Raw genomic sequence first — 25,609 nt, 5'->3', positions numbered from 1 at the left:
AACAGACCTCAACGACTCAGCATACCTAACGGGCAGAACTGTTTTTCCCGGTTCAATTTGGATGTTTTCTAAGCCAAAACAAGGCTTTGTTTGGGCAGCTCTATAAAACCTGGTACTCAATGCTAATTCTGACATTTTTCCTAGTTTGAAGATGTTTCCCTTCCCATCCAGGAAGCTTTTTCAATTGAAAATAAGTCCAGTTGATTGTTTTTAAACTTTTTTTTTTTAAATGGGGATGTGGTGGCCTAGTGGCTAGGGCGTTGCGCTTGGAATCCAGATGTTCTGAGTTCTGAGTAATTAATTATCTGCCACATTCCCATGTTAATATCGGTCTTTGGAGGATGTGTTTTTTTAACACCCCTAGTTCTCTCATTTTTATTCCAAATACAATTTATAATTTGAATCACAGGGCTATTTTTATCTCTATGGTTCAGTATTTTCTCAAGTAGCAACTTTAACTGCTATACTTTCCTGTCTTAAAAGGCAGAACTCTTCTAGTCTAAAAAAACCTCTTTTGTTGAAATGGGGGGACCTATTGTTTGAACCCCTTAGGGGCTTTTAAAAACAAAAATGCATGTCATTTTTTGCGCTTTATGAAACAAAGTACCCTATATTTTGTGGATGTACAGCTAAATTTCAAAAATAAATGTTTTAACACAAACATTTATTTTTGATATTGCACCAGGACAGTTAATGAGCAACCTGTACTTGTGTGCTTGTTTGTTCTGTCTAAAATGTTTATTTTGGAATAAAGAGGTTAATATAAAAAAATATTTTTTGTCCGATTCATCGATTAATCGAAAAAATAATCGGCCGATTAATCGATTTTTAAAATAATCGTTAGTTGCAGCCCTAATCAAAACTGATGGAAATAAATTACTAACTTCATCTCATGGAAAAACTGACTTTTCCCCCTTAGAAAACTGATCAAAATTGGGAAAACTGAAGATAAATTCTTGATGAGGAACCACAACAGAACTGAGGACCCCGTTAGTGTTGTGTGTGCCATTGCAGTTGACCGTTGTAAAAATGAATTGTTAAAAAATAAATAAATAAAAAAGAACAAAAAAATTCCTTACCTCACTGGTGTACTGCGAGTGGATACTTTTGACGTATGTCTCAGTTCGGTCATCCCGCAGCTCCACTTTGATTGGACGTGCAAGCTGCAACCCAATAGGCCCAGCTACCTTTTTAAGGTTGGAAACCAGCTCTTCAACTTGGTCTGCAAAACGATGGGGGTAGAAGACTGCCCAGATGTTCAAAGGGATCTACAGTACGAGAAATATGCCCCAGTTTATTGGCGAAACAGAAATCTGTGAGCAATAAATAACTTCAATACAGAATAAGTAAACTTGAACCACCTTAACACAAAATTAAAGTTCAAATTACTCACGGAGCTAATGGAAGCCTCTCTCACAATCTCTCTGGACCAGGAAACATCAGCTCCGGTTGCAGAGGAGCAAGACTGAAAACAGATGCTTTCATACGGTAAAGTTCTGCCACGGACCTGAAGCAGAGGGGAAAAAATATCTAAGAAGCCACCAATGTTTATGCAAGAATTCCAGTTTGTTAATTATTCAGGTGTACAAATCAAACCTAATCATGATTACTGGTAGCGAGTGCTGAACACAACACAAAAACCCCCTCACACAGTTATGTTGAGGGTAGCAATAAAATGTGTAAAGTATGAATAGCATTGCAGCCTTCATTAAAAAAAAAAACTATTACTACATCTGCTTTAAACATTGCCAATGCACCGATAATGTAAATCCCTTTATTGTCCCACAATGGAGAAATTCACACTCTACATTTTAAGCTGAGTAGCAGTGGGCATTGCGTGGCGCCCAGGGAGCAGTGTGGAGGTTACGGGTTTTGCTCAGGAACCAAGAGTGGGGGCTGCGGTGATCAAACCGGGTACTTGCAACCTTCTCAGAGCACAAACACACTAATGTAAATATAGTAATTTGAATATCAAATGATAATGACGGAAGATTGTGTGAGGGCAGCAGATATTATCAAACAGTAGAAATATGGGACAGAGAGAATTTGTGGAGCAGATTTTATGCTCCTCACGTCTGGAGTTTGTAATTTCATTAGGGATTCCATTAGCTATGCCATGGCAATCAATTCGTCTTCCTGGGGTCCAAAATTAAAAACGAATGCACAAAAGGATTAAATAGAATAAAACAACCACTAAAAACACTTCAGAGGTTTGTAGGCATGTTATTCTAAAAAGTCAATGATCTATATATAAAATATCTCTTTATAACCATCTGTAGAAGATAGATAAACTGTATAATATCAGAAAATCATATTTATAAGTAGAACATTAATATCTATAGTGAAACCTTAGTCTATAAATAATCAAATTGGATGGAAAACTCAAGGAAACCGTTATCATTAATGATAGTTATTAGAGATGAAAGATTTTTTCAAAACTGCAGCAACTATTTATGGACACATTCAGACTGCAGACTGAAATCTATAAGCTAAATATCAAAATACCTATCCCACCTAACTAAAGTATATTTTGGGAGTTTCTGATTAGTGATTGAAGAACAATATTTAAAAGATGTTGGAGACAAATGTTCCCAGCTGTGTATATTCAATTAAATAAAATTCAATTCATTTTATACAGTGCCAATTCACAGCAAATGATTTCTCAAGGCACTTTATAATTCTAACAGATACAACTTTATTTCCAGACTAGGTAGGATTCCCGTATTCATGTAGTGTCATTTTCTTTCCAGTTTCCTATTATTACTTTCAGAGTGCGCAGTTCTGCATCAAACCAGGGAGCCAGCTTTCTATTTTCAAAGTTTCTCTTTTCAAAGGGGCTGCCTTATCTAAGGTAGTACGCAGAAAACTAGCAACCCCATTAACAAAATCATCAACCTGTGAAGGGGCATACTTCTGTATACTGTAAAAAGACACCTGTCCACCCCATACAATCAGTAAGAATCAAACTACTAACATGGCCAAGACCAGAGCTATCCACAGACCCTAGAGACAGAATTGTACAGCTCCACAAGCCTGGGAAGGCTAATGGGGAAACTCCACTGTTGGAGCAATCATTATAAAATGGAAGAAGCTAAACATGACTGAATATCCCTCAGACTGGGGCTCCATGCAAGATCTCGCCTTGTGGGGTCTCAATGATCGTAAGAAAGCTGAGAAATCAGCCCAGAACTGTACGGGAGGAGCTGGTCAATGAACTCAAATTAGCTGGGACCACCGTTTCCAAGGTTACTGTTGGTAATACACCAAGACGTAATGGTTTGCAATCATGCATGTCACGGAAGGTTCCCCTGCTTAAACCAGCACAGTATGCCAATGAACATTTGGATGATCCAGAGGAGTCATGGGAGAAAGTCATGAGGTCAGAGAGACCAAAGAAAAACCTTTTGGTAATAACTCCAAGAAGAATAACTCCAAGAATGATGAGAACCAGCCCAAGAACACTATACCTTCTGTGAAGCATGGGGGTGGTAGCATCACGCTTTGGGGGCGTTTTTCTGCATACGAGACAGGGCACTGCACAGTCTTAAGGAGAGGATGACCGGGGCAATGCATTTCCAGAATTTGGGGAACAACCTCCTTCCCTCAGAGCATTGAGGGGTCGAGACTTTTGCAATTGCAAACAAATGCTACTGTACCAAATATTAACATTGATTTTCTCAGAAGTTCAAATACTTTTTTACAGCTGTATCATACAATTATATAGTTAAAAAAAAAAAAAAAAAAAAAAAAAAAAAAATTCATACATTGTGATTTTTTTTTATTTTATTTTTTTAGATTTCGTCTCTCACAGTGGATGTGCATCTACAGTAGGGCTGGGCGATATAGAAAAAAAGCTTATCGATAAAAAAAAATGCATATTGATCGTTATCGATAATTATTGAAAAGATTTGAAACCATATTTTATGTGCAGCTCTGCCTGGACTTTTTTTAATATTGCTAAATGATTTAATTTTAATAAAAAACACAAACACAGACTTCGAATTAAATCTTTATTTAACCAACTTTTTTAACCATAACAGAATTGTTTTAAAGAAAAATAACTTAAGAGACCTGAGTTATGTTATTAAATACTGACAAAGAATAAACTACAGTGATCAGAAAAGTGACCAAAATAAATATGCCACCCCACCGCCGCCGCCGCCCCCGTTTCCTGCTTTAACCTGAGTTATTACTTTGAAGTTTCTGGCCCCTCAGCATTTTTATCTCAATTGTTAGAACTACGTGGGAAACTGCCCAGAACTGAAAATATATATACATTTTCCGAAGATTCCTCGGAGGAGAGCCGCGCCGGGGCCTACACAGCTCGTACTCCTGCGGGTGTGAGCGGCTGAGATGATAAAAAGAAAAAAAAAAAAGTTGGTTGTGTTATCAGACTTGGTTTTCACTGGTTCCCTACACATTTTCCAGATGACTGTGGTTTGTTTTTGGTCCGACTTGCCATGACCGAAATACTGCCAGACTGCCGAACTACAAAAACCCTTCTTTGAAACAATTTCCTCCGCCTCTCCTTGCTGCATCTTCATGTGCTCTGTGTTGTGGTTTGAGAGGGCGGCACTTTGTGACGGCGTGCCTGGGTCCGCGATTGTGATTGGCTGGGAGGAAGCAGTGACTAGCATAAACCTACATGCTAGGCTACAATGAGAAGGAAGGAAAACTGCGTTTCTTTTTTATCGAACTTTTATCGAGCCCCTTTTTTTCTATTGCGCCCCACGTCTATCGATCAATATATATCGTTATTGAATTATCGCCCAGCCCTAATCTACAGTGACAATTTTAGGCCATTCCATGATTCTAAGCAGGAGAACTTGCAAAATAGCAGGGTATTCTAGCAACTATTGAAAACAAATAACCAGATACCATCACCCACAACTTGAAATTCAAGGGAAAACCAAAAAAGGTGGAAGGTACTGCTGAGGAATTCAGACAGAGCCAATATAAAAAAAGTTTGATCAGCCATGAAAAACATAAAGCTTGGTTCTACAAAGACCTTCAGAAATAGTAGCCCTCTCAGCTGAGCACACATAATTCTATTCATAAAATAACATTACATGCAGCACTTGGTCTTTAGGTGAGTAAACAAGGGCAACGCTGATTAAATATTTAGGTCAGATTTAAAAAGAAAACACCACCAGCTGAGGACAACAGGGTTTTACACTCTACCAACGCACCTGCTACAGCTGACATTAGGAGGCTGGATCAACAGATTTGGTCTCACATTCTTCAGATGAACCAAGCTGTGCTAGTGGTTGGTGCTCTCATCTCTGAGCCATTTATTTTGTACCATTATTTGAACAATTAAAAAAATATATTCTCAGCTTAAAGAAACAGACATTAGGCAGTAAGTATTTCACCTTTATCCGTGGATTAAGGATTCCCTATAACCACTGTTCACAAAACATACATTTCACTTTTTAAACTATTCAAAAAATATAAAACTTTTGATGTCAGCTTTGCTAAACTTAACCCTCCCTTTTATTACTTTTGGTTTTCAGGTGACAGATTCTTACCTTCAGGGTTTCTGAGGAGATCTCCAGGCCCCATCGGCTGAGCTCCTTCAGACTTTCAGCATTAGAGTTGATGTTCTTCAGAAGTTTGTCTATTGCTTTGGCGTACTGGTCACTGCTTACATTGATGTGCATGGTTAGATCCTGTAATACAACAACACAGTCACCAAAATTAGCCAAAAAATTTTAACAGCTCTAACATTCTCGTTTTTATACAGTTTCTGCCGTTACAGCTGATTTTAGCACTTCAACTTCACTCTGTTGATTCTCTTAAACTCTTTGTATAAGAAATTCATTTATCACACTTAAAATAAGTGGATATTTAATTTAAAAAAGTAGTTTCTGGTATTAACAGCAACCCCACATTAAAAAACAAAAAAAGTGAAATAATTATAATGCTTCATAGAGGTTTTTTTTTTTAGAAATGAGAGACAAAAGGTCCTTTCATTCAATAAGTTTTGATATGTAAAAGTTAAAAGACAAAGCAGGAAAAGTACTACTTAAAAAACCTGCAAATACTTTCAGTGAGAGAAATATGTGAAATATGTTTAACAGCTGAAAATCCAATGAAGGAGACTGGATTTTGACGATTACTCGTAACGATAACCTTAACAGCTCACAGTTTCAAGGGAGCTTTGAAGCGAGTTGACAATCTATAACAACCTTACATACATCTTTACTGTGGTTTTCTTGCAGTTTTGCTGCATCATGATTTATAGAGTTATGCTGCGTTCACACCGGGCGCAGCTGGCGCGACAGAAGCAGCGAGTTTACATGCAAAGTCAATGGTTGACACGCGTCAAGGCGCAGCAAAAGGTCCCGCGGCGCGTTTTGAGCAGCAGGCGCAGCGCGTCTGAGCAGCTGAAGCAGTGCGTCGGGCGCGTTTAAGCATCTGACGCGCTGCAAACGCGCTGCTGCTCGAGATGGAAAAATTTAATTTTTGCTGCTCGACGCGCCGCATCAACCAATCAGAGAAGGTGATCTGGGAGCTGGCTGGGAGAGAGACACAGCGCTGATGACACAGACCGCTCTGATTACTCCTCTTTAACAGTTTATTAACGCATAATTAACTTAAAATATATACATCTGCCGGCAGAATATGTTCGCTTTTATTATTCTGGTGCCTGCAGATCGGATTATTTAGATGAAAAACACCTACCAGCCACCGCGGTAAACCGCGAGGAGGCGACCCGGCCAGAGGCTGCTGATGAAGGGATTCCTTCTGTCGGCGCACCGCTGGTATGTGGGGGCTCTGAGCGGCTCCGACAGAAATAACATTGGGAGGCAGGATTGTAATCTGGATGAACTGACTGCACTGATTAAGTTTTCAGGTGTATTTTCTCACTTAAAAACATATTAAAACTACTTTATTCCCACTGATCACAGCAAATATAGCTGCAAGGCAGAGAAAGGATAGTGAAGCTCCGCCCAACGCGCGTCAGAGCCACTTTTGCACCGCGCAGGCAGAGCAGCAAAGCTGCTTCAGCCGCGCGTCAGAACTGGTACAAGCAGTAAAAATGGAGCAGCAGACGCGATTTTGCTGCTTTTGCAGCGTCCGGTCTGAACGTAGCATTAGAAAACACAGCAATGGGAAGTTGCTGATTTGATCAAAAATAAAAAATAAATTAGGCGCTTGATTACTAATTTCAGGAACATGCCTTCAAACCTGTAGTCTGCAGTTTTGACAAATGGTCAAAAAAATAAATAAATAAATAAATAAAAAAAAAAGCTAGTGGTTCCCAACCTTTTCTTGGCTGCTATCCCATCCTCCAAACGGCATTACCTTCTTGCTGAGGACCCCCTTTAGCAAACTAAAAGTTAATAAAAACTGGAGCGCAAAATCAATTTCAAGAATGTTTTTCCCACTTCTGTCATTTAGTTAATGTCCATTTTAAGAAGAACTGTTGATGGAGAAAAAAACAAAATTTGAGAGTCAGGATTCTGAGATTAAAGTCAGGATTCTGAGAAAAAAAAGTCAGGATTCTGAGAAAAAAAGTCAGGATTTTGAGAAAAAAAGTCAGGATTCTGAGAAAAAAAAGTCAGGATTCTGACTTTTTTCCCATATTAAACTTAAATAAAATTTAAAAATCAGTTAACTTTTTTTTTTTTTTTTTCCAGTGGTCCTAATCCTCTTCAGTAGAAAATCCAGGTTTAGACAAGTCTGTTATTGCAAATTATAAAAGGCATTTCAGTGCCTTTTCTGTCAAAGTGGGATTAACTTTTCTTACGTAATTTGATGTATTAATTATAAGCGACAATTAATAATATTCATTACAAATATTATATTTCATGATAACAAAAAACATCAACTCTTTTTGGATATTTTGTTTTTATTTTCGCTCCCAATTTCCTGAGGTATGCTTCGCGCCACAAACCAGTCTCTTTAAGGGGCAACAAAATAAAAAGATAAAAAAAGATAAAAAAAAAAAAAGATAAAAAGTCTAATGTTGTAACATTACCATGTATAGCTGTGTCCAAGTTGTTTAAATCATCCCAAACAACGCAGAATTAAATACAGATCAAAAGAAAATCCAGAACAAAAACATTTTTTTAAATTAAGGGAACATTCTGATGAAACTGGGTCACAGGGGCAATGCAGAATAAAGGCTGATCAGGCAATGGCCACAACATTAAACTTACTTTCATGGCTTTGAAGTCCTTCCTCATCTTTTCTGGGATTCCTGTCAGGAAGGAGAGCTCCGGAACCAAAAGGATCTCCCCAGTGATGATTTGCTACAGGAAAAGGAATAGAGGTACAACATAAAGAGTGTAACAGAAACAGGATGCTCAGCTACTAATACCGTATTTTCACGACTATAAGGCGCACTTAAACGTCTTTTTTTCCCCTCAAAATGTGCGGTGCGCCCTATGGTGCGGTGCGCCCTATGTGTGTTGTAACTGCGACTTTTGAGACCACCTCATTGAGGAGATGATGAAAGAGTGGCTGAATGTAAGGAGACCAGGTGTTTTTTTTTTCCACTCATCACCATCGCTGTTAATATGTAACTCCATGCGTGCCCATCTCACAGCTGATGTGAAAAACATGGGGAAACAAATTAACCCTGTGCTCGCTGTTCAACCGCTCGACATCGGTGTGAACCGGACCCAGCAGGTGCAGCAGAAGCAGCGAGTTTACATGCAAAGTAAATGGTTGACGCGCGTATAGGTGCAGCAAAAGGTCCTGCAGCGCGTTTTGAGCAGCAGGAGCGTTTAAGCATCTGCCAACGCGCTGCTGCTGCTCGAGATGGAAAATTTGAAGTTTTGCTGCTGGACGCGCCGCATCAACCAATCAGAGAAGCTGATCTGGGAGCTGACAGCGAGACAGACACAGCGCTCTGATGACATATGATATTAACGCAAATGAAACGGGCTGGATGGGTGAGGAGATGATGAAAGCGTAGCTGAGGGAGGTGTAGCCTATGTGAGGAGACCAGGTGGTTTTTTCCACGCATCACCATCGCTGCGTGCCCATCTCACAGCCGATGTGAAAAAAAAGGTGAATCAAATGAACGCTGTTATCCCGGGGGGTCTGACAAAGGAACTTCAATCGCTCGACATCGGTGTGAAGCGGCCGTTCAAAGTAAGGCTGCGAGCGGCGTGGGAGCGATGGATGGCCGACAGAGACCACAGTTTCAGGATAAGTGGAACGCAGCGCCTGGCAAGTTACGCCACCGTTTGCGGATGGATTGTTGATGCTTGGACTAACGTGTCTGCTGGCTCTGTTGTTCAAGCTTTCGCAAAAGCCGGCATCATTTCCAAGGAGCCGCACGGCATGGAAAGTGACTCTGACAGCGAAGAAGAAGGGGAAACTGGCATGTCGGATTTAGCGCAGCTGTTTAATTCAGAAACAGAGGATGATGACTTTGAGGGGTTTGATTAATACTCTGTAATAAATACTTGAATAAAGCACAATCATACTCAGTTTTGCTCCCGCTCTATTTTTCTACCTGAAAACTTAATTCAACAGCAGCCTCTGGGCCGCGGCGCATACGGGCTCACCTCTGCAGGTGTTTTTTTATCTAAATAATTTAAATCTTTTTAAGTGAGAATGTCCACCTGAAAATTTAATCATTGCAGTCAGTTCATCCAGATTATTATCCTGCCTATGTTTTAAGTTAATTTATGCGTCAATAAACTGTATCAGAGGAGTAATCACAGCCCTGTGTCATCAGCGATGTGTCTCTCACGGCCGGTTCCCAGGTTTGAATAATACTTTGTAATAAATACACCTTGCAGCTTTATTTGTTGTGATCAGTGGGAATAAAGTAGTTTTAATATGTTTTTAAGTGGGAAAATCCACCTGAGAGGACATGTACCTGTATATAAAAAACGCGCCCTATAGTCCGGTGCACCTTGTGTGTGTTAAATACAGAAATGGCACACATAACTGAGACTGCGCCTTTTAGTCCGGTGCGCCTTATGGTCGTGAAAATACGGTAAGTTTCTGTTTTTGAGTCTGAGAAGATGGGAACTGTTCTGAGAAGTGGTCCTGTCATTTATTTAGGTCAGCTTGTAGAAGCAAAGCTTCTAATTTGCTTTAGATAAGAGGTTTAATTATTCTGGTTTACTGATGATTGATTGATGTCAATTCCATGGAGCAGATTTATATCTAAAATGATAAAAAAAAAAAAAAAAACATACGTCTTTGGCAATTATAGATTAAAATTGATGGAAATGAGCAACACTCTCTGCAGCCACCAGATGGTGGTAGTATTCTCTGATAAGAAGAACTTTATGTGGACAGATCAGTCTACACTGGTGGTAACCAAATAAAAATCAGCAGGGTCCAAATAAAGAAAAATCATCAACCAGTAAAGATCTGGAGACATTTTTAATTATAATCTGTTACTTTAAACAGAATTTAACACTGAAATAAAAGTAGGTTTTTATGCATCCATGTCATTGAATAAAAAAAATAAAATTTTCATTTCAAAATCTAAAGTGCTTTTTGAAGTAGAGAACAAAAATTATTCAGGTTGGTAGATAGACAATTTCCTGATTCACATATTTTATAAAACACCTGAACGTCCTGTCGGACGCTCCACGGGGCTTTAGCATATTAATAGGAAAAGTTGCACAAGTGAAATTAGTGTCGTTGGACAACATGCAGTAATTTATAAATGTTTTAAATCAGGTTGGGTCTGTATTAGCTAGTAACATGGGTCCGGATCCAGACCGCAGTCCGCTAATCCATGACCTCTGGTCTACATGAAAGGCATTGACTTTATTTCATAGCTAATGTTTATGCAAGCCTTCAAACAAGAATAGTAAAAGAGAACTTGCCTTCCCTCCTGGCCTGGACCTCTCCTTAGGTCGATGCAGGAGTAAAGGCTGGTTCATCTCTTTGATTGTGATCCCATAGTTCTTACTTTGAAAAATAAAACACATTCAACAAATATCAATTAAGTTATAGCAGGAAGGACGTTTGTTATTTATCAGATGTTATCAAGCTTAGTCGATTTTTAAATCAGACCTAAATTTTCCACCCACTCAAGATGTAAATAGTTTAAAGGAGTGTCACCTGTAGTATTCCAGGAAGGAGTTTTTTGTTCCATCCATCAGAGTAAAAGTGTCCTTAGGTGACTTCTTCCACTCAATGGCGTCAATGCGGTAAGTGCGATTGTTGTAGCGTGTGATAACAATGGCCCCGACTAGTTCCTTGGTACAAACATCTTCGAAGTTCTCCTTGCTCTGCTTGTACAGCGTGCTCCTTTAATGACATCAGGAAAACAAACTGAACCTTTCCTTTATTATAACTTAATACAGTGGCCACATAGTGAGGTTTTTCTTAATACCCAAAGCTGGAACAACAGTTTATGATAAATTGACACATTTCTGATATCTTTTAGAACATTTGTTAATAAGATAAAAATAAAAAAATCTGACTTTCCTATTCTCAAAATAAAAAAAAATAAAAAACTGATTCCCTGTGACTTTGGACCTAAAGGTCCCTGTAAACGGCTCTTAATTCTTGTGTTCAAACTTACATGACATCCAGCACAGAGTCGTTTTGCAGCACCTTGTGAGTCACCTCCACAGACAAGTGCAGACCTCCATCTGTGTGTTTAATAGCAGTAGCATACCCTGGCCATACTTGAAGCCTACATTACAAAAAAAAGAAAAAAAAGTTGGATATACTAGAATCATTCTCTCTGAGGGGGAACTAACTCTACTAACCGATGTTTTTCAAGAACAACGGCGTTCTCTGGGTCATAATGATTTCGGGCCACCTGCCTCAGCCCAATGACTTTCATCACCCTTTAAAGAGAAAAACAAAAGTCAAATGCTGGCATTATAAATCATTTTATGATAAATTCTATATGGATATAAAATCACCTACTAATTAGTATTAATGTCTAGAGCAGTTTCTATTTCCCCACATTTGGTGTTAGCAAAGAAAGATTGTTGCCAGGAAGTTTAAATCTGTGACATACCTTCTGAAAACCACATTGTAGAACGGGAGACAGAGATCGCAGCTCGGGGGCAGAATCTTTGTCATCTTGATTTTGATTTGTATTTCCTCGTTATCAGTCCGTCTCAAGCTTTTGAGAACAACCTCCTGTATGTCATCAAATGTCAATAGGAACCGTTAAGGGAAAAAAGGATGGATAACAAATCAAACCAACTTTAAGGGAGACTGAAAAGGCAGGACTTAAAAAGAAAAAAAAATGTTGAATTCTCAAGAGGTCTCATGTACAAACTGAATATGCACACAAAACAACAAAATGTAAAGAAATGTTTAACACGCAACCAGATTTATAATTAATAAAGGCTGGCTGCAGCCATGCATGTTTTCAAAATGACTATGCCAAGCTATTGGAGAATAGCACATTGTAGAACGGGAGACAGAGATCGCAGCTCGGGGGCAGAATCTTTGTCATCTTGATTTTGATTTGTATTTCCTCGTTATCAGTCCGTCTCAAGCTTTTGAGAACAACCTCCTGTATGTCATCAAATGTCAATAGGAACCGTTAAGGGAAAAAAGGATGGATAACAAATCAAACCAACTTTAAGGGAGACTGAAAAGGCAGGACTTAAAAAGAAAAAAAAATGTTGAATTCTCAAGAGGTCTCATGTACAAACTGAATATGCACACAAAACAACAAAATGTAAAGAAATGTTTAACACGCAACCAGATTTATAATTAATAAAGGCTGGCTGCAGCCATGCATGTTTTCAAAATGACTATGCCAAGCTATTGGAGAATAGGGGCAATGCAAGCAATTGCAGAACCAATCATGATTTGCAATGTTACAACCTAAATGATTTGGAAACTGCACCTAGAATTTGATTTGTTTTCACATGTAAAATATATAAATAATAATTACTTCTGTAAAGTAATTTTTCCTGGTACAGCACTGGAACCACTTTAACTTTATTTATGAGTGTGCTTAAAAAAAGTTTAATTACTGCCAAGGTTCAAGATTTCTTCCAACTGCCAAAGCTGGATGCATTTATGCGCATAAAGGCCTTAGGGCTACTCTCTAGCTATAAGGAGCAACACAATCATTACAAAACTTACTTCTTTCAGTTTAACTGGAAGGTAGAGAATGGAGCCATCAAAAGCCATCACTTCTCCTGTGATTGAGCGATGATCCTTCATCATGCCGAAGCGCATTGCCATAGATTCAACATTTGGCCTGCGGGGGAGAATTTAAATGGATAAATAGAAGCAGCTACTAATAAAACCTTCCTGCTTGCAGCTACTAGCTAATTATATCAACACTTTAGGGACAGAAACAATGCCTGAAATGAATTGTTTTCATTATTCTTTGTTGTACTTACGTGAATGTGACGTGGTACTGATACACAGCTTCATACTTGCATGAAACTCTGATGTGGTTCGACCGAATATTTATGGGAGATCCTTTGGTCCCAGCTTTTCTTAGTTGTTCACTGAGAAGATAGTGACATAATTAAAACCATACTATTTACCACAAGTGGCCTTAAACAGAAAACCTCACATTTATATGAAGGGGGAAAGGACAGATAATGATGAAATGACTTTTACGTTTCAGGTACATGCAAAATGTACATAATTTAGTATTAGTTCTTAGCTGCATGAACTAATGCAAGTGTTTTCACTTTAAGTATAAAGAATATGTATGTGTAAGGAAATAAAGGACCATGTCGAAATAATATGAACCAGAGCAAAAACAAGTCATTGACAAGACTGATGTAAAAGGCCACAACAGAATCATTCACCTCACTGCCTCCATCATCAGCACCTTTGGTTGGGCTCTACTTGAAGGTGCAGCCAAGTCCTCAGTCGTTTGAGCAGTTGGATAAACTCCTCTGGGTACTTTGACATCAAACAAATGATTACATAATAAATACATTTAGGGAAATTAAAGTATTATATATTATTTGGGGGCGAAACAACAAGACACCCAACTACTTAACTATTTGTGCACATCAAAACCAGAAGTGCAACAAGGCTTATCCAGGACTGAATAGAGTTTTTAATGCTCTTAGAAATCCCCCATCCGGATTTTAGGTTCACTTATTGGGTCATCCGATAGTCACGGGACCAACCACCAGTGCCGCCGGGTCTTTGGTCCTGGTATTATTGGATGTGAGTGTTATGTGGGAATGTGTGTCCGCGTTTTTTTTTCTATGGTGCAAGTGGGGGCACTATGGAGGAAAGGCATTATCGAGATTTTGAGTGTTTTTTTTCTCTCCCCCAGATTGGGGTCTCAGCTGCACCCTTTCCCAAATACATCTCAAGTCTCCGTTAAGTGCGGAACCCATTCCCCCCATCCTGCTCTCCCTCCGCTGGCTGGCGTCGGGGCTCGCCGGTGCACTGGTGGAGCTCGGGGTCTGGGGGTGGACGCCTGGGTGGCTGCTGGCTCATTCCTGGCGGCCTCTCCGCAGGCCCCCGCCTTGCTGGGGCTCCTGTCTGGGGTTCGGGCGCCCCTGGGGCCTCGGATGCCTGGGGCCCGGGACTGGATTCACTTCGGGGTGGAGCTGGGTGTTGTTCGGGGATTTTCGGTGCCGGTGCCTTCGCTTCCTGGGCGATGCCTTTTCCTGATGCCGGTTTTGTGGTATCGGTTCGGTGTCTGGTGTCCACTGTCGCATTGTGGTGGCCTTTCTGCTTGGCAGTGTTTTTTTTGTATTTTTTTTCTTCTTCTTCTTCTTCTTTGGGGGGATTGGCATGTCTGTTTTCTCGGGGGGCGGGCGGGCCCTGTAGGTGGGGGTCCTGCTGGCGGCACGCCGCTGGTGTGTGGGGGTCTTGGCCGCTCCGGCGGGGGAGGTGTTGGGGGGCTGGTGTGGATGGGCTGGCTGCGCTGATTGGGTTTTCCGGTGGGTTTTCCCACTTGGAGGCATGGTGGAGCTGCTTTGTTCCTGCTAAACGCGGCGGGTGTGGCTGCTTGGGTGCGATTGTGCGGTCTGCTCTTCTTGCGGTCAGGCAGGTCAAGCGGCTTTTCTGCTCTTGGGTTGTTTCTGTGCGCGGTGTGTTGCTTTGCGCGCTGTTGGCATCACTCTTTGTTTGGTGGGGCAGCGCTTTTGGCCTAGGGGGCGTTTTGGGGGGGGTTCTGCAGCGCTCGCGGCCAGTTCGTGGAGGATGCGCGTGGGCCCTGGCTGTGGGCGTGGCCGCCTGTACGTTCATGATGCAGTGAATACAGACAGATCTGAGGGTTCAAATTAAACACAGGACCCCATGCTGTCCCTTGGTGCATGACTACCATAGACGCATTCAATGCGAGTGCATCATTAAAAAAAAAATGGATTACCTGATGCAGGAAGCTGAGTCGGAACTGCCGTTTCGGGATGAGATGTCGAAGAAATTGGCTTAATCTGACCTGGCGGCAAAGAGGGAAGCAAAGCTCTCCCTCTTCCCACTCCAAGCTGTGGGAGAGCTGCCCTTCCAAGTCCTACGTTCATCTGAAGAGAGAAACTAGGAGAAAGGAGAAAATTAATTTAGCACCACAGCAGACAGCACTACTAATATGTTTTATGAAGAAAAAGGTAAAGCAGACCTTATCTAATGTTGACAAGCATCCTTATATTTGCCTAGCAATGAAATTCACTGAGAAAAACCAAATGCTACAACAACAATTACTGTTTTTCTTATTCTTTTTTCTAAGGACCACATTTGTTTGACTGTTTTTTTTCTATAAACTTTTAGCTGCGGTAAACATCAGAATTTCCCAGTTGTAGGACAATAAAGGGATTTTCTATTTCAATTTAACAAGAGTCACAAGATTATTTTATTATTAGATTATTATTATACAGAGTATTATAAGGTTATTATAATTATATTTTATCATTATAAAAAAACCTAAAGGTTAGAACTGTAAATTTGCAGTCATATGTTTATATTACTGTTTTTATTTTATTTATTTTTTTATATTTTTCAAGGCTGCACTTAAAGAAAAAAAAATTTGAATTGTCTAGAGAGCTGTTCTAAACAAAATGTTTTTTTTTTTTTTTTACACTTGTTTAAACAAAATGACAAATAAATCTAAGTCTAAGATGCCAGCACAAGAGAATGTACATTTCATATCTGCAGCTAAAAAGGTTAATTATGCTTCAGATTTCCTAAAACCAATGGATTATTATTTCATCTGAAGTCGCTAGATTTTATCTAGTCCTATTAAGTTTTGGCTGATAAAATAAACGTGAACTAGAGTAAAACCACTCACAACAAGCCGCAAAAACCTTTAAATCAAGTCTTAATCGAACCTCACAGTCATGCCAACTACACTGTAGTGTGGCTGTGCTGATGAATACAGTCAATATTATTGCCTCTCTTCTCAAAATTTACAAATTTTTATACATCAACAGCTTAGATATTACAGAAGAAATGAAAAACTACCTTCTTCCTCTGCCCAGGGGGCTGATGGTTTCAAAAGGGGCACCTTGTTCCGCATCTCCAACATCTCCAGATGCGCCTATTCCTGCACAAAAAGGACTTAAGGTTATTTTACACATGAACTAGTTCAGGAGTTTGGTGGTGTACGGAAACCCTTTCTGGCTTATGTAAACTTTATGTACTTTTACATTAGAGAGTTAAACCAGCAAGGGTTATACGGACATTTACATTACTAAGTACATTAGGTCAGTGATTCCCGAAGTGGGGGGGGCAAATGTTGATTTCCATAGATAAATAAATAGCGACTGAACCTTGAAGACAGCGTTTAATCCTAAGATACTGGCTGAGTTTTGCATTTCAGTTGAGAGGGAATAAATGCAGCTATCCAGGGCGACTTGATGTGCTGATGCCGTTTGGCACTACCCATTTGTGCGAAAAGACTTAAAAATAAATACATATTGCGATTGAATGCGTAGGACGTTCTCAGAGAAGTCGTCTCAAACATTAAACCAAGATTGGACTTGCTTTGCTCCAAACATATTGCACATCCACCTCATTAGATGAGGTGGAGTTTAAATTAAAGTAATGAGTAAATTACTGTAGAATAATGTTATGGCCGTTGTATTGTTTTGTGTTGTCAACAAAACAAAACAAGTGACTGGGGTCACAAGTCACTTGCACCGTTACTTTGGGGGTCGTGGGATGAAAGTTTTGAGAACCCCTGCAGGTCATACAAGCCTCTTCTGTTCATGTCAGACAGGTATGGTAGAGGGTGGAGGGTTATACTACTGACCCACTGCTGGGGTTCCTCTTCCCCAAGAAGTCACACCCATTCCTCTAAACATGGAGAGAAGTGATGATCTTTCACCACAGGGTGACACCTGTGAGCAGAATCAGACTTTGATTACAGTGAAAGCAAATGCAACATTATAAAAAACAAACATGTTATTCTAAAATTTTCAAACCTCTTTTCCCAGTGAAGCAGGAGTGTCCTCTGTTGGGACTGATGGTGTTTCTAGGGGAGGTTTCTGCCCTTGTTGTTCCTCCAGTCTATGCAGGACAGCACCTCTGCTCAGTCCAACCACCCGCTCAGCTCCTGGGAGCAGATGGCCTCTGGCATGGCCAACCCCTCTCTCATCAGGCTGCACCAGCACTCCTCTGCCTGCCTGGAATTCTGCTCCTCTTACAGGGTCAGCACTAGGAAGGAGGAATCCCCTTGCTCGTCCCAATCCTGGCCCTTCTGGAGCAAGTAGCAGCCCTCTACTACGTCCCCTGCCCATTTCCTCAGGCTGCAAACCTCTTCCTCGACCCAGCATTTGGAAGCCGGTCCTGCCACTTGGATCAGGGGTTTTTCTTGGATCCATTTCTTTCAGGCAAGTTTCTGTAATCATGCAAGGTAAGTGTTTAAGGCAGGCTAAAGAAAAAGTTTAACACAGTTATGTGAAGAGGAGGCAGAGACAGGTGAAAAATAACAATGGAAGATTGTCACTGTTCTCCAACTTTCAACATTGTGGCAGAACTGTACAGAAAAACTGGTGTTTTTTTACCCTTTGAACTGATAAAAAAAATTTATTTAACATAAGTGCAATAAATACAGGCAAATTTATGCAAAACTTTAAGCAAATATCTAAATAAACCAAAAAGTGAACGACAAACCCATTAACCAAAGTAGTGGCAGTATGAAGAACAGAAGGGGTCACAATATTGTCTATTTCTACCAGGGTTGAAAGTTTCTTCCAAGGTTTTTTTTCCAGCTGGAAGAAACTTGGAAGGTGAAATGTTTTGATTCTTTTCTTAAACACTTTTCCCTAAGCATGCCCAAATCCAGTAAAAACCTTAAAGGAATAGTACACCCAGATCTCCAGATGCATTTTAGATATCAAAAAAGTACTCCAGGGTGTTGTTCAGCATGGGGCTGAGTAGAAAATGAAGGCTAATCATGTTTTGGGTGTACCATTCCTTTAAGGTGGGGTTCAGTATCTATAAACCAGGGTAGTTTGGGGCATGAATAGCAGAAGAAATTAAAGAACAAGAAAGCCAGCTGGTGTAATCCAAGTATACAAGAAAGCATTTTCTCACCATTTAAAGGCCATTAGTAAATTATCAAATGTATTAAATATGTAATTCCCTGATGGGGTTTTCTCTGGTGAAATCGTCTTGGTGAGCCAAAGGTTTCAAACCTTGAATTCTGTTTCTGAATACTACATGGCAAGAATGAGCTGGACTACTGACCTTTATATCGCTGCTGTGCTCTTTATGTAAATGCAGTTTCAACACGGTTGTTACTTTGCATGTTTTGTGGCCAATAGTTAGTCATTCATCTAAATTTGTATTATATACAAATAAAGGTATAGTGGAGGATTTTCGCAAAGTTTTAAAAAGACCTGTCCCATTAACCCCGTGCGAGAGCGTGCACAAGCCCATTTCTCCTTGTGCACGCTCCATTTAAAAGTTGCTGTTTGCATCATTCATGCAAGCTTACTTTCCAAAAGAAGAGTTGCAATTTTTCCACTATGTCAGACTCCTCACCGGTCAGTGAAAATGGGGACGAGCACATAGATGGGCCTTACATAGACATATCACCAGAATGATTGACAATTAGGAGGTACACTCATTTTAATGACCCAAGAAAAACAACATCCTTCATAATACCTTTAATAAATTATATTAATTCTTAATTTGCATCACTGTGTGTATTCTCATAAAGGTTTCTCCTTATTTAGCCTGGTTTATATAGCGAGTTAACTTTTCAATTATAAGAACGCAATGCTTGTTGGGGCATTTAGTGTAAGAAAAGTGGAAATATTCAACCAGGATTCTTTAAATAAACAAGATGAGCAGTGATAGGCATCTGCCAACCTTTCTGACAATTTAGGACAGTTTCGCAGAATTATATTGCCACCCAATAAATTGGTGAGTCAATTAAATAGCATCAATTTAAAACATGTCTTTTTTTTTATTTCATCTCCATGATATCAAAATTGTTGGCCCCTCTTACCAGTTTATCTTAAGAACATCAAATAAACTTGAATAATTGTAAAAGACGACAAGTTAGCACAAAAAAGCAAACCAAATTTAAACGTTCAAAACCTAAATATTTGGCCCCGAGTGAAAAAATTATTTGTCCCCTAAATCCAATAACTGGTTGAGTGACTCTTTGAGACAAAATCTGCAACTGAACAGCAATAACCTGCATTGAGTATTTTACAGCACATTGGAGGAAGTTTGAGTCACTCATCTTTGCAGAGTTGCTGTAATTAAGCCACATTGCAGCTATTTGGAGCATTAATGGTCTTTATAAGATCCTAGAGAGATGCCACAGGATCTTTCAGTGGGTCACTGAAACCCACTTACCGATTCCTTTTATCCAATTTGGTCTGATCCCAAATTGGAGGGCTGTTATTTTAAAACATTTTTAAACATCCTATTAATACTAGAATTATACTTAAGTTTTAGAGGAAATTATTAAAGTATTAAAGTTAAAGTTATTCAAGACAGGAAAAATGCATTTTTTTAAATTAATCTTTGGTTTTTGAATCAGTCGGTTAATATGATAATCGTTTCAGAATTGGAAAACCTATGATTTAACACAACCCTGCTGCATTGCACAGAATGCTGCCTGGTAATTAGCTAATGCACAAAATGTGTCTTATTCTTGCATGTTTGGATTTGCTTTCTTATGGATTAGAAGCAGTGTGACTGACTAGCTTTTTGAAGACAATTGTTTGTCCAGGGTCTCGTACTCTATCAGGTAAGCCTGAATTGCCACACCACAGGACTAAATAAGAAGTAGGACATTTCAGGCACAACTCAGTTGGAAAGGCCAAGACGGCACTGAAAAAAAAAAAAAAATAAAAAAAAAATAAAAAAAAAGCACAGCAGGAGCACAGCCTCCCAGAGCACTCAGTCATCGCAAAATGCCCAACAAGGTGAAGCTCCAAACCACAGAGGGTTGAGAGCACTCTCAGCAGACAAAGAAAAATCAAGACCTTTGGTTTATAAGCCAGGTGTTACCATCCCTGTAAGTATTTACGGATAACCCCTGGGTCTGGTGAGACTTGCGTTACCATTTAATATAAAAAAACAAAAAAAAAAACAATACTGTCTTTGTGTTTGCGGAGAAGGAGGCAAACACACAGGACATACCCAAATACACAGGAATAGCCAATTGTGACAATTTAGCAACCAAGGAACAACTGGAGAAGGCATGCTTCATGGATCTGTGATTTACAGTCGACGATTCGGCAGCGAACAAAGTATCAGATACCAAGAGCAGATGGATGTCAGGTATGTATACAAAACACAGAAGCTAAGCATTATAGTTGCATCAATCTGATAAAGAATATAGTAAGTTTTTAATGGATGTTGAATAAAAAAAAAAATTGAGTGTTTATTGTTCCCCACAATAATTTTCTCTGTACTAGGAGAACCACTAGGCAACCCCAAACCTTACATTATATTTTGTATAAATGTCACAAGCTGAGGACATGGCAATTAATAACTACCTGGTATTAACTGCTATGGATGGTAAGGAAGACCGCTTGGCATGTTGGAAACTAGAGAAAGATGCAATTAGCCAAAAAAAAAAAAAAAAAAAAAACTTTAATCCATGTTAAATTACATATAAGACCTTCCCACATTTGGTTTTCAACAAAACAATATTTTAAATACTTATTCTTTTTTTTTTTTTTTTTTGCGAAAGCAGTTGCTGGAGTTGGAAAAATTTAACTTTTGCTGCTCGATGTTCCACATCAACCAATCAGAAAAGTTGATCTGGAAGCTGGCAGGTTGACAGACACGGCGCTACTGATGCAGATCGCTGTGATTACGACCCTGAAACATAAACCATTCATTTCCGGCCCAGTAGATGCATTTCAAATTTTGAAAACCTTTCCATATAGGAAGAAAGCTAAAAACACATAAATAACAGATATTTGTAACTAGTGTTGCACTGATGCCATTTTCTTTTGCCCCGATAGCGATACCTGGCTGTGCAGTATCGGCTAATACCATCTGTTTGAAATTGATGTGTGTGTGTATATGAAGAACTGCATACTACTTAGATGTAAAATAATCGCCATCATGGCTTTGTCAAGCTGCTGCCTTCCTTTGTGAAACAGGAAAAAAGACTAATACAAAGGGAATCCAGTACAACTTTTTATTGCCTACCAGGAATGGGTGACAATAGTTTGATAAACTTTTGACTCTTAAAATGGTGTCGGTGCCCTATTTGTTGGTAGTCGCTGATATCGATACCAACATTTTAGTGCTAGATTGGGGCAACTACTGAACTGAATTCTGAATTCACTAGCTTCTTTGTTCCTTTCTCAATTCCTCTAATTTTATTGTCAGCGTACGGCCAAACATTATCCGGAGATTTGGTTCTACAGGCGCTGTTGTTGATATGAGAGATGCTGTGGAAGCGTTGCAGAGACAACATCGTTTTTATTGTTTCCGCTATCTGGACAGAACCAATAATAGTTAAATTGAGCGGTTCGGAAAATGTAAGAAAAATATTGTAAATTATTTTATTGTTTGATATGGATTACAAAAATAAAATCCTATTTATGATAAGGTAACAATTTTAAGACCTAAGAAAGACTGATTTAAGATATTTTAATACCAATTAAGGCCTTGATTTTATATTGAAGAATCCAATGCCTTTTAAAGGGGAACACCGTTGTTTTTTTTTTTTTTTTTTACATTGGCCCCTTGATTTCACATTATTAGATCATGTTCTACTCACCCATATGAGTTTTGTGTCATTTGGTGCTGTTCCGAAGATTTTTGGTTTTGTAATCCAAGTAACGTCTTCCTTTGGGCACAAACTAAACTGTTCATAATTTGTTCTTTATGGTATGCCAGCATTCATAACATGTAGGTGAATCACTGTCCTCCAGACATCCACGGTTATATTTTTGTTATATTTATTTATATATTTTTTAAACAAAGCGGAGTGTGTATAACGTCACCCACGGGCCGGACTGGAGTTGTGACAGGCAGCCCGAGCCACAGGCGGCTACGCTCTACCCCTTCTATTCATTCGGCTAGCTAATCTGAATCGACTTTTGAAGGATCTGTGGGAACTCTGAGTAATGTCATAAAACATATTTCATTTTTTTCCTTATAGATATTGCAGAAAACTTTTAAAAACATAAGTGCAATTGCTTTTAAGTACGTATAGTTGATGTAATTTTAGACCTACTACTAAAGCATATTAAAGCTGCAGTCTGTAACATTGAGGAGAGAGCAGACTTCGACTGAAAACTTGAAGAAAAACAGGTTTCACGCCACTCCCCCACCCTCTCTGCTTCACTCATACCCCACCTCCAAGCTCCACCCCTGAGCTGTGATTGACACTCCATCAGACGCTCCTCTGGCTGTGATTGGTTGTTTTGACTCGTCCCGAATTATTCTTTCCAGATTGAAATACAGGCAGTAGGCGGTACCAATTGAAGCAGTTTTTTTCACAGGTTACATATCACATGTACTGCTGTCTGGGCATAGGGACAGTTTTAGCCAATAGGGCTCGGGATCCACGTTGCATTGTGGGACGTCGCAGCCATACTGACTGCTACGCAAACGTAAACTTAGCTCTGACACAACGTTGTTGTTGAAAGAAGAGACAGAAGTAGAGAGAAAAAAGATGTTAAAATTCCGAAAAGGATCTGGAATTTACCGGGACACATTAAATAGATAAGCCAGGGACCGGTATGGTGACAAAATCAGCATTATTAATCATTTGGATCCATATAAAGTTCCAAACAACGAGTGGAGCACCGATGAGTGAGTGCCTATACTTCAAAACAGTTCCCAAGCTACAAGTCCTTGGAGTCTCATGTGCAGTTCATGAATGGATGGGTTCAGGAGCTGCAGATCATAAAGCCAGCAAATAGTGGGAACACAGTAATCCGTACGAAGGTAAGCTGTGATCAGACGGGCCTCTGGAACCTGCTAGTTTAGTAACTGCTAACCGCTAATGCTAACAACCACTCACGCATGTAATGTACTTTTAACTAGCTGCTATGTGTTTCAAAGGTGTAGTTAGTAACGTTAACTGCCAACCCTCCGGGTTTCTCACGTATTTGAGCCTTTTCCCGCTGCCGTTTTTATTATTTTCCCGTAAAAGATCCCAACTTTGAAGGAAAGAAACAAAGTAGGCTATAAAATAAAACCGTGCATCTTTAACTTACCAGAATGAAAATGCAGGGAACACACTCTCAATGACATTGGAATACTGTGGAAAGTTATGTTCGGTCGTCTTACAGCCGCGATCCAAGCTAGCCGACGACTCTTTATCTCTGACGCTTGGTCTCCATGGTTACGCCTCCAGTCAGGAAAGCGGTGGAAAGTTAACCCATTTTCTATGTTTCCATGGCGATCATGTGTTGAGCTGTTACAGCCCACAATACAGCAACGGTTTACCATGGTTGAAATCAAGTTAAGGTGAAATTAATCAAATTAAAACACGGCTGAGAGGGAGTACAGTACGCGGTAGTCATAGGCAGTAGTCTGAGACGCGGTAAAAGACGCATTCAACATGGCGGCGACGCGAAGTGCTTACGTCACGACGACCAAGCCCTATATGACAAAAAAGTGATTTTTAAAAACTTACAGACTTCAGCTTTAACACTGGTATTTTGAGGGTTTTTTTGTGGAAAACTCAAGTGAATATATATATATAAAATTTTAAAATATGTCTTTTTTAGCATTTCAGCTTTTAATATAAAAATATTTCTTCTAGAGCCGGTGAGTTTCAGTAGGCTAGTTTTTGAATTGGAGCAGAAAAGAAACCAAATCCCAATTCAGAGGCTAACTTCTCGCTTCCTACAAGAGTGGGGGTTTGAGCATAAAACCACCGTTTATTGTTCTTTAAATTCATCAGGATTTATTACACTTAACACATGTGTAATGGAAAGTGTACTTCAGTACAAATAATCCCAAGTACCTCAACTGACAAATCTGTTCTGCTAACACCAACATTAATTAGTAGGACTACTTGGTTAAATGAGACAATAAGTTCAAATCTAAAACTGTGTTGTCCATCCATTATCTAGTCAATTTAATACATCTCTTATGAATAATAATATATATTTTTTTTGTAGTTTAAAGAAGGAGGTGGAGCGTTTTTTTCTGTTAGCTATGGAAGCATGTGTTAAAGAAAATGCCTCTACACGCCCTTAAACCCTCAAAAATACATCTAGGCGAGAACTGATATAAACTTACAACAGTTTATCAACAAACAATTATATATTACATTACTTCTAGCAACTTTAAAACGTACTGGACTATGAACAAAAAGTTAAACTTAATATTTCGATTCAGAGGCTAACTTCTCACCTCGAGCAAGAGTGTGGGTCTAAGCATAAAACCGCCGTTTACCGACCTTAAAATGTATCTTAAATTATCACAATTAACACATATCTAATAGGGAGGGTACTACAGTTCATCTAATTCTAAGGAGCTCCACTGAATTGGTTTGCTAATCCCACCATTCATTACTCAGACATAAAGGCGCCGCCGAAGTAGGACTGCTTCTTTAAATGAGACAGTAAATTCAAATATAAAACATTGTTTTCCATACATTATCTAGTAAAAGTAGTACATATTGTTTAAGTAAAAAAGTTATATACTTTTTTTTTTTTTTTTTGGGGGGGGGGGGGGTCGTTTTTTTTTCTGCTAGCTATGGAGGCACGTGTCAAAGAGAAAATGCCTCTACGCGCCCATAACCCCTCGAAAATACGTCTAGGCGACAATTGATATAAGCTTTCAACAGTTCACCGACAAAAATATGAATATTACATTACTTCTAGCAACTTTTCAAACGTACTGTACTGTTAAAAAAAAAGTGAAGCTAAATATTCCGATTCGGAGGCTAACTTCTCGCTTAGTGCGACGGTGGGGGTTTGAGCATCAACACAAATTTCATCAACAAACAAAAACATTTATATTAAATTACCTCTGGTGACTTTAAAGGCAACAGGGATGCGAAATAAACCCGTTAAGCTTCTGGACTTGGAGCAGGCAGGTGGTCTATTAGGGCTTCTTCAAGTGAAAACTGTTAGTCCCGCCCTTATAACACGCTATTGGTCAATCCAGGAAACTGTGGCGAGGCAGTTGGTTAATTAATCTGTCAATCATTTTTTAAATTTTCGAAAACTTCTGTGAAACTCGATTCTGATTGGCTGCGGCGTACCGGTTGGCTTAGAACGCATATAAAAATATTTGCTGTCAAATAATCAGATTTTTGTCACAGAGAAGTATTTTT

The 25,609-nt window shown here is 39.4% G+C and overlaps 1 protein-coding gene across 1 annotated transcript in view; it reads right to left on the bottom strand.

Annotated features, from left to right (window-relative positions):
• The window catches only part of piwil2 (piwi-like RNA-mediated gene silencing 2), a 35,769-nt gene extending 10,360 nt beyond the window's left edge, over positions 1-25,409 (bottom strand). The window contains exons 1-17 of the mRNA XM_038275490.1: positions 25,301-25,409; positions 17,307-17,722; positions 17,135-17,222; positions 16,345-16,426; positions 15,260-15,423; positions 13,731-13,827; positions 13,311-13,421; positions 13,048-13,165; positions 11,960-12,084; positions 11,703-11,783; positions 11,513-11,626; positions 11,047-11,235; positions 10,809-10,893; positions 8,166-8,258; positions 5,529-5,669; positions 1,394-1,507; positions 1,080-1,268 (exon numbers count right to left, since the gene is read on the bottom strand). Coding sequence (XP_038131418.1) covers positions 1,080-1,268; positions 1,394-1,507; positions 5,529-5,669; positions 8,166-8,258; positions 10,809-10,893; positions 11,047-11,235; positions 11,513-11,626; positions 11,703-11,783; positions 11,960-12,084; positions 13,048-13,165; positions 13,311-13,421; positions 13,731-13,827; positions 15,260-15,423; positions 16,345-16,426; positions 17,135-17,222; positions 17,307-17,705 — 2,190 coding nt within the window. The 5' untranslated portion in view covers positions 17,706-17,722; positions 25,301-25,409. The remainder of the gene's footprint in view (positions 1-1,079; positions 1,269-1,393; positions 1,508-5,528; positions 5,670-8,165; positions 8,259-10,808; positions 10,894-11,046; positions 11,236-11,512; positions 11,627-11,702; positions 11,784-11,959; positions 12,085-13,047; positions 13,166-13,310; positions 13,422-13,730; positions 13,828-15,259; positions 15,424-16,344; positions 16,427-17,134; positions 17,223-17,306; positions 17,723-25,300) is intronic.
• Between the last annotated feature and the right edge of the window lie 200 nt (positions 25,410-25,609).

The sequence above is a fragment of the Cyprinodon tularosa genome, unplaced genomic scaffold (genome assembly GCF_016077235.1).
Source record: "Cyprinodon tularosa strain WSP-4 unplaced genomic scaffold, ASM1607723v1 ctg961, whole genome shotgun sequence".
Lineage (NCBI taxonomy): Eukaryota > Metazoa > Chordata > Actinopteri > Cyprinodontiformes > Cyprinodontidae > Cyprinodon > Cyprinodon tularosa.
The sequence above is the reverse complement of the archived record's forward strand: the minus strand, read 5'-3'. Positions and strand labels throughout refer to the sequence as shown.